This window comes from Barbatula barbatula (assembly GCF_947034865.1).
Source record: "Barbatula barbatula genome assembly, chromosome: 10".
In the NCBI taxonomy this organism is placed as follows: Eukaryota; Metazoa; Chordata; class Actinopteri; order Cypriniformes; family Nemacheilidae; genus Barbatula; species Barbatula barbatula.
This window is the reverse complement of record NC_136773.1, coordinates 23572197-23587708: the sequence shown is the minus strand read 5'-3', so window position 1 is coordinate 23587708 and position 15512 is coordinate 23572197. Positions and strand designations below refer to the sequence as shown.

The 15512-nt window shown below is 39.1% G+C and overlaps 1 protein-coding gene across 1 annotated transcript; it reads left to right on the top strand.

Annotated features, from left to right (window-relative positions):
• Positions 1 to 510: 510 nt before the first annotated feature.
• pak1 (p21 protein (Cdc42/Rac)-activated kinase 1) lies at positions 511 to 15256 on the top strand. Its single transcript, XM_079465674.1, has 15 exons — positions 511 to 644; positions 1148 to 1364; positions 2732 to 2826; positions 3100 to 3247; positions 4186 to 4223; positions 4738 to 4851; positions 7228 to 7438; positions 9264 to 9327; positions 9413 to 9461; positions 10121 to 10233; positions 10685 to 10802; positions 11432 to 11531; positions 12235 to 12431; positions 12718 to 12855; positions 14180 to 15256. The coding sequence occupies exons 2-15, from the start codon at positions 1172 to 1174 to the stop codon at positions 14264 to 14266; spliced, it is 1665 nt and encodes a 554-aa protein (XP_079321800.1). The 5' UTR covers positions 511 to 644; positions 1148 to 1171; the 3' UTR covers positions 14267 to 15256.
• Positions 15257 to 15512: the final 256 nt, after the last annotated feature.

The following is a 15512-nucleotide window of genomic DNA, read 5'->3' as shown; positions in this document are numbered from 1 at the left end:
GTGTGCTCCGATAAGAAGCAGCAGAAATGTGTTAGATGACAGTGTGTGCGTGTGTGTCAAGACATGTTTTACAAGACTTATATTTCTATATAGTGAACTTTTACACCTCTGCTCTGAATTTAGAGTTTACCTAAGGCGCGCGCATGTGTGTGTGAGAGATAAAAGAGACCAGACTGATGACAGGTTTCTGCTAAAAGCAACAGCGGTGTCTGAAATGTGAGGCCACACGGGTGTTGTGTGCTTTTCAGTGTGTGTGTGGGACCGTAAACAGCAGGCCTGTCTGTCTGAAACACTCTTTCAACAGCTGTGTGTGTGTGTCTAACAATGTGTTTGTTTGTCTTGCTGTCTTGTGTTGTGTGTTGTGTGTTTCCTCCAGCTGAAGTGTGTTTGCGTGTATTACCATTTCCGTGTCTGTCTGTGTGTGTATGTGAGTCTTAGATATTCAGATGTATAATCACCAGAGAGGTCAGACACAGATCAAACCCATAGTGCTTCCTGTTCACCTGTGACATCACAGCAGGGGGCGGAGCCTCTTAAAAACAGTAACGCACACACTCGGAGAGAGAGAGAGAGAGAGAGTCAGGATCAGGAGTTGTGCTCTCACCAGGAATACCGCTGTGTGTCAGTATGCCGAGCAGAGTTTGGTAAGGAAGGGGTTATTTCTGGGATTGTTTATTGTTGATCTAAAGGAGCCAAGTGAGACAACAGGCCTTTATTTGACGTGTTTTGAACATCTCAAGCGGATAATGTTTGTTATACATTCATTGATTCAGAAGAAGCTTTAAACCAAAGTGCACAATTGTGAGATCATTTAACCTTTGAAACATTGGACAATAGGAAGTGATTCGTTTGATTGATTTGGTCGAATCCAATTCAAAGATTTTCTTTGTTCAGACCGTTATGTGTTTCTGACGGACGCTTGTATTTGTTCACCCAGTCTCGTGATTGGTTTGCGTGTGCACATACACGCATACAGTAGAAGCCAAAAATAAAACAGGGTTTCCTGTATTACATAATCCTGGTATATCGAAGAGGTCACAGGTTTTTTTCTTTGAGAAATGATTGCTCAATTGCTTTTATTCGCGTGTTAATTGACCCCAGTCCCGCCTCTTTTCACTGACACCGCCTCTGAAATGCTGTGTTTCAGACTTAGCCACGCCCACAGCTGAAGATGTCAGACAACGGGGAAGTAGAAGACAAGCCGCCGGCTCCGCCCATGAGGAACACCAGCACCATGATTGGCTCGTCCAGTAAAGATTCCGGCCCCCTCAATCACGGCTCCAAACCGCTGCCGCCCAACCCGGAGGACAAGAGGAGAAAAGAAGGTTTCATTCGATCTATACTCACCGGAGGAGGAGACAAGAGTGAGTAAAAGCCAATAATAAATGCCGGATTGTCATTGCATGCTATCGATACTGGCATTGGTCAATGCTAATGGGCATCAGTTTAAGACATCACATTCTCATGCGTCTCATTTTGTAAGATGTCTCTCTAGACGCCTGTGCTTCCCCTCGCGCGCACAATTCCCCGTACTAAACAACTTGTCAAAGTATGTTCTGTGCATCCCGGCCATGTGTGCACACTCGGAGGAAACAGTCAGCTTTTGTGGGAGGAGTTTGGAGGAGAGACGTGATCTGAAATGGTTGTCATAATAATCCAACGTTTTTTGTTTATTTAAAGTTTAAGCTTATAATGTTGACGGACACTTGTTGTACAGTACTTTCCTTCCACAGTCAGTTATAGGCCTAATATAGGCTATTCAAGAAGGGAGAGGGCTCAATTTTTGTTTTAATTTAGCCTACTTTTATTTGAAGTTATATTGCATTATTATTATAGTTATATTTATTATTGTATTGTTAACGTATAACGGTAGCCTCCTTTCTCTTTCTAATAAACCTTACGTTGGGTTAGTCGCTCGATTAATGATCTTGTGCTTCGTTCCCGCCCTTCTACATTATGTTTCGTTAATAAGGAGTCACAAACTAAGACTGTTTAGTTGTGCTATCTTACAAAAATGATATACTGTAAGTTAAAGTGGCGCAATGTTACCGATTAAAACAAAAAAGTGGCGATGAGGTCTTAAAATGTATGGAAAGAGTCTTAAAAAAGGTCTTAAAAAGTATTAAATTTAGCTCTGTGATTCTTGTATATACCCTGATACCAACTCACGAACCACCTGCGATTCCCTCACGTACCACACGGGATTCGCAAAGGCCGTATTGGGAAACCTTGCCTTAAAGGTCCACAGTAGTGTGTATTTTTTTTGAGGATCCATTGACAGAAATGCAATATAATATACATAACTATGTCTTCAGAGGTATGTACACCTTACATAAAGAAGCTTTATGTTTTTATTACCTTAGAACGAGCTATTGCTATCAACATACACCGCGGGTCCCCTTAGAAGGAATTTATCATGTTGTTTCCACAGTAGCTGTTTAGAAGTAAACGGACAAACTGCTCTACAGAGCCCGTTTCTTAAATACGTAATTGAAAAGCGTGACAACATTTGTATCATCCGCCATAATGCTTCAAAAGGGAGGGGGGAGATGTGGACTGAGCTGTTGGATGCAATTCACAACCTCACCACTAGATGCCACAAAAATCCCCACATTGCTCCTTTAAATCTTTTCAATGATTCAATTTTGGCTCCTGGATTAAATATTTTTTAACCATGATCTCTATACTGCCTGTTTCCCAACACATGTCTCCGCCTCTTGTCATCATTCAGCCAATAAAAAGAAGGAACGTCCAGAGATCTCTCTGCCCTCAGACTTTGAACACACCATCCACGTTGGATTTGATGCTGTCACGGGTGAATTCACAGTGAGTGTGGTTATGTTGCAGAACACACATGAATTATTTCTATATCATTATATTATCAGTCACATTTCCACAAAAATAGAGTTATTCTGTCATTTTTACCCAACCACTGGAGACAAAGTACAGTCACTTTTAATGTATGGAACATTTTGTCTGGTATCTCTGAGGTTGAACTACTATGTAAATATGAGATTGTTAATCAGTATATCTGCACTGTTTCCATTATCAGTGCTGTCATTGTTTTTATATTTTAATCAGTTTGTGTGTTTTATTTAGGGAATGCCAGAACAGTGGGCACGCTTACTTCAGACGTCCAACATCACCAAACTAGAACAGAAGAAGAATCCTCAGGCCGTTCTCGATGTCCTTAAATTCTACGACTCTAAAGAAACAGCCAACAGCCAGAAGTACATGAGCTTTACAGGTCTGACACGCACGCGCACACATTTATTTGTCATTTTTAATGAAACGTTTTCCTTTATCTCCAACACTGTCGCATTCTAGTATTGAGTGCTCACTTTAGTAGTCACTATAGTACTTTATTATATTATAGTATATTGTACTGTTGGTATTACTATGCTTTGTTATATACATTGTAGTATTAACTACAGTGAATTGATAAACTGTTGTAAATACTCTTTTATATTTACTATAGTAAACGGTTGTAAATAATAATATACTGAAGTGTGTTACGGGTATCACTTCCCTTTGTACACTACAGTATTATGTAATATTAACTGCAATAAATTGATCGATCGACTTCAATATACTTTAGTACTTTTTATTATATTAAACTGTGGTTTATTGTAGTATACTGTATATATTGTGTTAGCTTGATAAACTGTAGTAAATAGTGTAGTATACTTTTAGGGGTGTCCCCGACTAAGGATTTTCATAGTCGAATCAGAATCGTCACGTCTTGCCTAGTCGAATCATACGTGTGCGTGCGCGCGGACGACACCGGGGGGTTAAAGGTACAGAGCAGCGTTGATGCACACATGAATTTACAGAATTTGTTTAGAACAGAATATACCTTCATAAGAAATGAAACGAAACAAAATAAGCCAGAATCAAACACACATCCTTTATCTCCAACACAGTCGCATTATAGTATTTAGTGCTCACTTTACTAGTCTGTAGTATAGTACTTTATTATATACTTAAGTATGCGATCCTGCGCTGGGTCATAGCCGGACCTCGCGCTCATGTGCGCCGGGGGTTTCGGTACCCAACCCTTCAAATGTTCCATTTCATTGCATCATAAATAATATTTTTGGTGGTGCAGTGCGTGCCCACATAACCAAAATGGCATCATCCCAATTGCATAACACTTTCATTGATCATATTTCTCTTTATTTTCAGATAAAAGTGCAGAGAACTTTAATTCTTCGAATGCAGCGGTGAGTGAAACTGCTCTGTATTTCAGTTCTTAAAACCACATAACAGATTGACAGAGGACAGGACGAGAGCGGGGAGTTTTGCCGGGCGTGAAATATAAAAGAGGGAGCGTGGGGGGGTAAACACAGGAGGAAGGCGAGATAACAGAAAGGTAACAGAGTCGTGAAGAGCTGCCCGCGGAACAGAAGGACAATATTAATGCCAAACACTTCAGGCAATGCCAACGGGTTCATCTCTCTCTCTCTCTGCGATGTGAGTCAGCATCTTTTGGCTTCCAGTTTTCCAGCTGAGATACAGAATCTGTAGCTCAGCGTGAGACCGTTTTAAAGCTTGAAACAAGATGGCGACGGGAGTTTCAGCTGGTGATCAGGTTCTTGTCAGCTGGTTGAGGTCATTGGGGTTGTCAGACTCAGTTGTTGCAGATGTAGAGTCTTGTAGTTTGCATGTTAGCGTTGGGTTTGTTTTACACACTAACCTCTGCCTCACGTCCTGTTCGGCTTGTTTCATCCTCCGCAGAACTCCAAGGCTGTTTCTGAGACACCTGCGGTGGCGACCGTCTCTGAGGATGAGGATGAAGATGAAGCCACGCCTCCACCAATGATCACTCCTCGCCCCGAGCACACCAAATCTGTGAGTGGACATTTAAAAGAAAAGCGCACGCCTCCTTGCTTATTTTTGTGTTCGTCTCTCAATTTTGTTTACTACATTTTTAGAGCTTTTGCGTGCAGTTGATAATAACGAATAATTTACGGCTGTCAAAGAATTCATCCCGATTAATCGCATTCAGGATGAAAGTTTGTGTTTGCATAATATATCGTCGCCTTAGGTTCTATCTGACATTTTGGTCAAAATTGAGTATTTTCTTGAGCATATTCTTATTCTGTGACAATTTATTTACATCACGCCTCATTTGCTTTTTAAATGTGTGCATTTTGGGACTTCTTTAAGACAACAAAAGGTTCTATCTACAAAATCAAATTATAATTGGATGCTATAAGGTTCTATCTGCAATATTTATAGACACATCATAGACTCTCATGATGCAGTTCATGCCAAATAGTCAACAACGTCAAGAGTCTTGATTACAACAATAAACATTATTATGTGTTTTCAGACATGCACGTCTCTAAAAGTCATTTGATCTCTTCCACCTTCTGGCAATAAAACATCGATACAACAATTTGCACGTCCCTTTATGCTTCACTTGAACAAGAAAAAAAAGCATCCTAAAATATGAAATAAGTGTCCACCCCACATTTATTACACATTATTATACACTTATTTCATATGTTATCAAAAGTAAATTGTTTGTGTTGCTGGAAAATCTATTCATTATATTTAATAAATGTTATGCAGATAACCAGAGAACCTTATAATTCTGAATTTGAAAGTGATTTGTCAGAATCAGAAGGTTCTTTCTGCGTTTGACCGGTTCCAAAAAAACATTTACAAATTTCAGAAAATGTTGATATTTGATTAATAAAAGAGATTTGTTCCTCAAATCTTTTTTTGCTCTATGAAATGCAAAAACTTTAAATCACAATATCTCAAAATTACTCAGACCGGCAATAGAACCTTATAATAATCCATATGTCTGTGTGCTGTGCATATTCTTTTTGCATTTATAAACAATTAAGGAAATATTGACAGCATTTATTTATATTTACCAACAATTAAAATTATATAAACATGTTTATTCATTTAACGATCTTCTAGGTATGTGTATGTTTATAAATAAAAAATAATATACACATAAGTACACAGAAAAATATTATGTAAACATATTCTGGATGCGAATAATGCTGATTAATCATTTGACATTCCTAAAATAAATGAAGACTGTAACAAGATTCATAAAAGTGAAGGAAGGAGACGGGAACCGGCGAACATAAAATAACTTAATTTATAAAATCAAACGTAAATAGACGCTCACGGGCGACTGCCGGCGACACACACAAACCATAACATAAAGTCCAGGCCTGGTCCTCTCTCACTGACAGTCCAGTCGCTTGTCATCTTATGCTCCAAATCTCCTCCGTGATACGAGACCGGTCTCGCATCCCGCCTACCTCACAAAAAAGACGTTTAAAAGTACATTATATTAAAGTCGTGACATTTGCAAACAGTTGCAACAGTTAGCATGAAATACATCTTAAGGAACTTTGTTTTATTTTAATATTACATGTACATACTGTACAAATAGAATTGATTCTGATGGCACCGGGTTGCCATGGTGACTCAACATCTCTCTGCAAACTTTTTTGGGTTCTGTTTATTGTCTTTTAAATAAAGTGCAGGATGCATAAGACGTAGCACAGATCTTTCTCCCTCTGAACATATAACTGATGCTTCAGCAAGCAAAAATGTTGAGAGTTTCTGAGTGTGAGTAGAGAGTTATGTTCACTGGAGACTAGGCATCGCTGGAATGTGTTTTATTGTCTGTGTGGGCACCAGTGGTCCTGATCTTTCCCAGAATGCATTATTAATCATCCATAGCTACATCTGACTCCATGTGGCCAGATACGGTCATTGTGGATAATTTGAGCTGTTAACTCAGTTGTTTTGTGTTTATTACTAGTCTCACAGAGCCAAAATTTCAGAAAACAGTCCATTTTACAACTCATTTTAGCCAAATACCACAGGAAAGACTGTCCAGCAACTCGCCGCAGTCTGCTTTTTTCACATACTTTTTATGGGATGAAATCACTGACCATAGACCAAAGGAATTGATGGAAAATATGCTTTGGCTCTGTGGTCCGAATTTCTGGTCATCCAAAAGTAATAAGTAATGGTTATTAACCCGAATAATCCTCTCAAAATATTTTAACGCTGGCAGGGACAGAAGATGCACGATTTGCGTTACAGATTTTTGATGTTTTCACAATACACCTCAAGGCGTTCATTATGTGCTGTGTGGGTGTGCAGTCCTCTCTTCTGTTCTGTTATGTTGTTGTGTTGTTGTGTTCTCCCCGTCCGCTGCTAATACCACACATCTCCACCCCACAGATCTACACGCGCTCTGTAATTGAACCTCTTCCTCCTCCTCTGTCCACCAAAGATGCTCCCACTTCACCCGTCACCAGCGGGGTGGCAGACGGTGGCAGCCCCACCCCGACGCCCTCCACCACCGCCGCCCCCCCTGCTCCCTCCACCCCACAAAACACAGATAAGACACGCAAGAAAAAGATGTCCGACGAGGAAATACTGGAAAAACTGCGTAAGTGCCGACCTCCGAAATGCTTGAAGGTCAAATGTGTTACCCCACAACTCCTTAAAGCAATCGTTCACCTTACAAATGAAAAATCTGTCATCATTTACCCACCCTGTTGTCATTTTAAATGGTTTTCGTTTTTCTGCAAAACACTAAAGAAGATATTTAGGAAAATGGTGGGAACCAAAAAACTTTGCTTCCATTGTATGGACACAAAATCAATGGGGACCAACTGCTTTCGGTTATCAACATTTTTCAAAATATCTTCATTTGTGTTCTGCAGAAAAAAGTCATTCAGGTTTGAAATGACGAGGTTGAGAAAATAAAGACATGATTTTTAATTTGACGGTGAACTATTCTTTTAACGCAAATGGCAGATGTTAATAAATTGATATAGTATAAATGTCACATTCACGTTCTTTTGTGATCAAATAGTACGATATGTTGATCTCTTCGTTCTTACATTTACATTTATTCATTTAGCAGACACTTTTGTCAGAATATTCAAGCTAGACATGTTCTTACTCTGGGAATCGAACCCATGCCGTTTACCCAATGCTTTACCAACACACACGATTAAAATAATATAACAAACAATCCCTGATTTATATTTAGATGTAAAGTACTTATAGAATTCATATTTTGAAAGAATGATCTGCTGACTGTATGTTATAATTTATTACATAAAACATTTTATATTTCTGGTCTTTAATATAATGCTTATTACTTTCGTTAAAAGTATTCCTTTATAAAAATACTGTAGTCTAGTGTTAGTGTTTACTATAGTAAACTTTAGTTAATTTGAGAGCGGTACAGTATAGTGTATTTTTTTACCATAATATATTCTGTATATTTACTGTAGTAAGTTTCAAAACCCTTTGGTATCCAGGAACTAGTACTAAAGAATAGTACAGTATTTGATCAAGTGTGTTGTTTAAAAATCTTGCTATTGCTTTATTTTGATGTGTGCTAGTATCTAGTATGTAGTTGTCGATGAAATGATCCCCAGTTATTTTTTGTATGGCCGGACACTAAAGATGCATGGCTTTCTAAGAACTTGTATTCTATCAAAAACCCCATGCTACAGACGTGTTAAGATCGCCCCCTAATGGTAAGACCAGAAAACTGCTTTCAGCCATCCAGTGTGTCTCTCCTGACCCCCCTCTGTCCATTCAGGGCACGTCTTAAAGAGAGTTCACCCCAAAATAAAAGCACTTTAATTATTTATTCACTCACATGTGATTCAAAACCTGCATGTGACTCTTTCTTCAATTGAAACGCAAAAGAAGAATTTTTTTCGCTTTTTTGTTCATACAATGAGGTCGAATGTTGTTGGTTACCAACGTTCTTTAAAAGGTTTGAAATGACAGTGAGTAAACGAATAAGGACATTTTGATCTTGTGGTGAACGATCTCTTTAAGAGGTTAAGATCTGTCATCCTCCACCCATCAATGGTCAGCACATCCAACTCCTTATGTGGTCTGAATTTAAGACGCAGAGACGTCCTATCAGCCTTCTGCGTGATTCTCTGATGTCTCTGGCTGTAATTCTGTTAAAGGCCTTTTCTTCCCCGCTGTTTTTTCCTCTCTGGTTAGTCAACTTGACTGACTGATCTGTTTTACCGCATGACTCTGAAGTCTGATCTCAGTCAACTCTTGCTGAGATGACCGCTTGGTCTCAAAGCTGAGTCCGTCATACTGTATATGTCGGTTTTGTTTATCCTCAGAAATAATTTTATTTGGATTATTCCTAATAACTGTTTATTCCTCAATCAATGGTGTCTTTATATAGCTTTTTAATTTCACAATAAGAGTGTTGTGCGTCTCTACAGGTAGTATAGTCAGTGTGGGTGACCCGAAGAAGAAATATACACGATTTGAGAAGATTGGCCAAGGGTGAGTATCAGTTTTGACATATCTTGTCACGTATCCTGTCTTCAAATGTTTATTCATATGGAATATTTGCGTTTTTTCTGATCAGAGCATCTGGTACAGTATACACAGCCATAGACATCGCCACAGGACAAGAGGTGAGAATACTAAAACACCTGTGTCTCTCGTGATAGCATACATACAACACGGTTTGATCAATTCTGAAGACAGAATATCTTATAGCTCATAGTTAGGGTCGATCATTTGTTTAAATCCACAGCCCTACCCCAAAACACTGTATAGTATACTTGATAAATAGTAAAGTATACTGCAGTATTTACTACGGTTTACAATTTATTTATTTAGCACAGTTTATCAATTCACTGTAGGTAATGCTGCAGAATACTGTAGTATACTGTTTATAAACAAAGTGTAGCGATACTAACTACGGTTTCCTTTAGTAAATACAAAAGGATACTACAGTATTTTATTCATGTTGCAGAAGTGTCTCTCTTAGCATTTGGGTTTGGAGGTATGGACATATATTTCAGCTCCCACATGTTAATAGAGATCATTATAAACGGTTCTGACACGGTGCCTTTGGCATTCTCGCCGATCGATAACAATGAATCAGGGGATGCCGGGAGGGCTCACTACATTTTATATTGATCTTCTGAGAACATTTCTCCACAATTTAATCTTACCTACACGACAGGCAGATGGTCTCAAAGCAAACTCGCTCGGATTAATGGAAAGACAGATTAAAAGAAGACTAAAGGAGCCAGAGCATCAGTAACGTAAATCGTCTCTTTCTCAGGTGGCCATCAAACAGATGAACCTTCAACAGCAGCCCAAGAAAGAGCTGATCATCAATGAGATTTTGGTCATGAGGGAAAACAAGAACCCTAATATTGTGAATTACCTGGACAGGTGAGGTCTTACGTGTTGTCATGGTAACATTAGCAGAGAGGTGATGCATAGCAAGTTTAAGTGCCTTTTTAAGTCCGAGCACAGAAATAAGAGCACTCATTGGGCTCAGAATTAAATCAATGTAGTTCAATTAGCAGACGGATCATTCGGCGTAATGTAGAAATCACTAACTAATGCATTTAAACCGCACGGTGTTCAATATCTGACGTCAGCGTTTCTCCGGATTGAACCAGCAATGTGTTAAGAGCACAAATACTTCATAATTAAACGGATGCCATCATCATGGCCTAACGCTGACTCAAAGCTCTGAGTAATGTGTGTGTCTGTTTCCATGGTAACTGGGATGTTTGCACTAATAAAACCTCCGGTTGTCGCTTCCCGTTGTCACGGTGATGCTGCAGCATCACTCAGCAATGCTGCATGTGTTGATGGTGCTTTTTGGTCTCCATAGTTACCTGGTGGGGGATGAGCTCTGGGTGGTGATGGAGTATCTGGCCGGAGGTTCCCTGACTGATGTGGTCACAGAGACGTGTATGGATGAAGCACAGATAGCGGCCGTCTGCCGGGAAGTGAGTGTGGAATGATTGTGTGACTGAAACAGCGAGCTGCGCTGTTGTTTGAAGCTTCCATCTTAACTGCAATGAACCGGATTTGAAACGCAAATCACATTTTGGATAATGGATTTACTCACCCTCATGCTATCCATGTTGATGCGTACAGGTTTTCATACAGGTTTTCGCATACAGGTTTTCCATCGCTTTATGTCCGTAAATACACTATTTACTGCCTTAATTTAGGAAGTAAAATCAAGCTGTCTTCGCATCGTTTTCACTTTCCATGAAATACTGTTTAAAACATTAAGGTTGTTTACATTTTCAAGAAGCAATTTCAACTTTTTGCAACTCACCACTGGACAAGATGACTTGTAAAGCCAATTTGATTGTATATAAAAATGTAAGGCATTCAAAATGGTCCAAAAAAGCACATACATCCATCATAAAAGAAATCCAGTATTGAAGTGAAATAATAGATCGTCATTGGTTCTCAAAAATCCTTTGTGTTCATCTGGGGAAAGTAAAGCAAATACATTTGGGATGAGACATGAAGCAGAGTAAATGATAAGAGTTTGCATTTCTTTATTGTTGCTAAACTGTATTATTTTCTCTTCATCGAAACATTGCTTGTCTTCTTCGTGCAGTGTCTGCAAGCCCTGGAGTTTCTACACTCAAATCAGGTCATCCACCGAGACATCAAGAGTGACAACATTCTCCTGGGCATGGACGGCTCTGTCAAACTCAGTGCGTGTTCATCTTCTGATATACAACATTATTCCTTTAGTTTAAACTCTCAGGATTGTAAACATTCATGTCCACAACCGTCTCTTTGTCATGAGTCCTTTTGCGTTTGGCAGAAATGAGGACGCGTGCATGCAGAAAATAATCCTATTTAGAGCCGAGCTCGACATTCTGTGTGAACTATGAACTGACCTAAATTTTAGTCCAATTAACATGAGAAAAGAGAAGAGTGAACTTCAAAAGACTTTGGCCTGGAATCGACCTCATCAAGTGCTAAATACCGTCATTCAGATGATTGTGAAATGTCTCATGATTTGCTTTGATGGTGTTTAATGAGAACATGAATGTGTTAAGCGCTTTTCCCCCAGTAGAGGGAGCAAGAATCCCAGTTATGTCACAAGAATCTGTGCCAACATTTTATCACTTGCATTCACATTTTTATCACATATTGTCGCTGTCCTTTTGAAACCTCGTATGCCCATTTTTCAGCAAATGGGTAAACCACTGTACTTTTTCAAAATGATTAAATACTGTGTCGTCAAAGTTGACAAGCACTTTTTAATACTTTTTATTGGTTAGATATTTGCAAAACACCATAAAGAGTGACGACTTGTAATGGTTAATGGCAAAAAATACAAATCACGAAATATGGAGAAACAGTTTCAGAAAACAATCTGTATTGAATCCATCTCTCTCTCTCTCTCAGCTGATTTTGGCTTCTGCGCTCAGATCACACCTGAGCAGAGCAAGAGGAGCACAATGGTCGGGACGCCGTATTGGATGGCTCCGGAGGTCGTGACTCGCAAGGCCTACGGACCGAAAGTGGACATCTGGTCGTTGGGTATCATGGCTATTGAGATGATTGAGGGTGAACCGCCGTACCTCAACGAAAACCCACTGAGGGTGAGAAGTGTCAACCAATTCAAATACAACATGTGCAACCTCTCATTAGCAGTGTTTAAAAAACACATTTCACATACACAGCTCAGGTCAAATAATGGTTTAGCCACAAACACACAGAGACTACAAATGAAAGTGCTGTGGTGGTACGGTGATTACTGATGGCATCCCATGGTTTTACCATGATACTTTGATTTATACGTATACACCTGCTTGCTGCAAACCGACGACAAGAAATGCAAACTTGACAAATGATTGAACTACACCTTTAACCTCTGCTGTTGCTCAGGCTCTTTATCTCATCGCCACCAATGGAACCCCAGAGCTTCAAAACCCAGAGAAACTCTCCTCTGTGTTCAGAGACTTCTTAAACCGCTGTCTGGAGATGGACGTCGAGAAGAGAGGTTCTGCTAAAGATCTTTTACAGGTCTGTTTGTGCACTTATACGTTTAGCATCTTTCTGTTTTACAGGACCAAGTGAAGTATGGATTATATTATATATACATAAATGCAAGGCTGTAATCTTTGAAAATTGATTTTTATTGTGAGCGATGACAGCAACTTAATGGTTTTAAGATGGCAGATCTGTCTGGAGCGATCGAGTGTGGCATCTACGTAAACATATCTATGGTTTCTATATTTTCAGAAAGGCAAATTTAACTTAAAATCATTCAGTTCCAGCACTTATAAATCATAATAGATCTCTCTCTGTGGCATGACTCCCACACTCACATCTGAATTAGAAAAGTTTAGTCTGTTGCCAAAACATAAAAAGCCCTGAAAATGTGTGCGCGTCACTATTGATGTTGTGTAACGCGTCATATGACTCAAGTGGGAATTGAGAGCGGTATAAGAAAATATCAGATATTGAACACTGAGTGGGTGCAGAAAATAGAACTGATTTAATACAGTATGAAGAAACTCTGTCTGATTACCCGCTGGTGACCCTAAAAAAATACAGATCCTGGAAAATCCTGGTACAGAAATGTGCTTTCCAAAACTAATCCCCTAATCGACGGTCCAATATACACTCTTAAAAATAAAGGTGCCTAAAAGGTTCTTGACAGCGATGCCATAGAAGCACCATTTTTGGTTCAAACCTTTTTTCGCCGCAAAGAACCGTTTGTGAAAAAGAAATGTTCTTCAGATCTTAAGGTCCTGGTGAGATAAAAAATGTCTTATTTTTTCTTGAAATATTGCAGCGTTTATAGTAAATGGCTTATCCACGGGGGTCGTTTTCTTTTTTAAATTCATGTGCCCTCATAATCTTCAGTTAAAATCTGAAAAAGCACTTCCAAATGACGTATGTAAGACGGCTTGGGCGCTGCATCCGTTAACTCCTCCCCTTCAGCTTTCAGCCTCCTTTATAAATGCAACAGCTGTGTTTACACATCCAATCAATTTGCAGTGAAAAACGCAAGCCACGCCCCTAAATTTCTCCTTTGAAATTCCTTTTCACTCGGAAATACTGAAGTACAAACGATCGCAACTTCCAGTCTAGGGGACTTTAAAGGTTCTTTATGGAACCAAAAGGTTCTTCTATGGCATCCGAATGACCTTTAGAAGCACTTTTGTTTTAAAGTGTGATGTTGTATTTTTCTCAGCTTCTGAAGTAATTATTTATCTTTTAACCATGATGTTTTTGAAATAGGTTGTTAATATGAACCATTTTCTTTATAATATGCGCTTGTAAATGTGCCTGATTTACACAAATGCAATGTAACAACGCACGTCTCTTTTTATTCTTGCAGCATCAGTTCCTGAAAGTGGCGAAGCCTCTTTCCAGTCTCACACCGTTGATTATAGCAGCTAAAGAGGCGGCCAAGAACAACCGCTAGTCCCCCGGGAAGGGCCCCGGCCTCACCTCTCCTCTGTCCCAAACCCCCAGAGCGCCCCATCATCCGTATCTCTTTCTTGTCCCGGTCAGGGGCTCTTGTGGTGAGGTTACCCAACACTCGCCCTTTACTTCTACTGTTAGGGTCAGAGGGGGTCTGCGGTCACCGTTGTGGTCACAGAGGTCACCAAAACGACCCGAATTATGACATCACTGGAAATAGAGTACTAATGGGTCACAGTGCCTCAGGCCCGAAGGATTCTGGGGGGTTTGCCCCTGTATTTCACCAGAGAGAGAGAGGGATGGTCTCTTTCTCTGGATCTCTCTCTTTGTTTATGTTTTGGAATTCATTAGTTTTTTTGTTGAATGTTGAATGTTTTTTTTTTGTCATTTTACAACTTTTTTAAAGATGTTTTGAGTTGGTTTGTGTGTGAGAGAGAGTGTATTCACATCGGGTCATAGATTAACTGAGATTGTGTGGTACGTTTTCTCTGCGATAAAAAAAGCCACAAGCTCCGGAGAGTAAATCTGGCACGTACCGGTGCACATTGTTAATATTGAAAATCAATGAAAACACAGTCGATGAAGGTTCTCTATGAAGGATGCCTGTGCATGAAGAAACAGAACATTTTACCGTCCCGTGACCCATCACAGATTAAAAATACAAAATCAAACCGTGTTCGTTGCATTAAGATCTTTTGTGTTGCCTCAAATATTAAAGTTGAAGAAATTGGAAAATAAAAGTTTTTGTTGCATTAATGTAAAGCGTGACACGGATAGGACAATGAATTTTTAAAGATGGCACAAGCGTTCGTGATGCAATCTGTGATTATTTTGATTCTCCCAAAGGACTAAAGGGATTTGTGAAGAAGAAAAAAAATCCTGTAAGCAATCACAATCTATCTCTGCGAGCCATAAACTGTTTATAAGGCCTTTTGATGATCAAAAATATTCATGAAACAGGACAAATAAACTTCAGAATGAGTCAAAATGGGTTGTTGACTTTATTTTTATTGTTCTTTTCTACAGTAAACTGATGTAAAATATTCTGGAGCTTAGTATAACTAGAAAGATGTTTATCATAATACAAAATGACCAGCAACAAAAAAAATTGTTTTAAAGAGTCAAGGTTTCAATACCACGAACATTTTTCTAAGATATGAGCTGTGTTTACACAAAATGAATTAAATCATTAAGTCATGTAATTGATTTGATGTTTACGTTTAATATATGTTGAAATTGTAATTTAA

Coding starts and splice junctions, on each gene's coding strand:
- pak1 (XM_079465674.1), top strand. CDS start 1,172: ATGTCAGACAACGGGGAAGTAGAAGACAAGCCGCCGGCTCCGCCCATG. Junction 2,827..3,099: donor CTGTCACGGGTGAATTCACA/GTGAGTGTGGTT, acceptor TGTTTTATTTAG/GGAATGCCAGAACAGTGGGC. Junction 3,248..4,185: donor GAAGTACATGAGCTTTACAG/GTCTGACACGCA, acceptor CTTTATTTTCAG/ATAAAAGTGCAGAGAACTTT.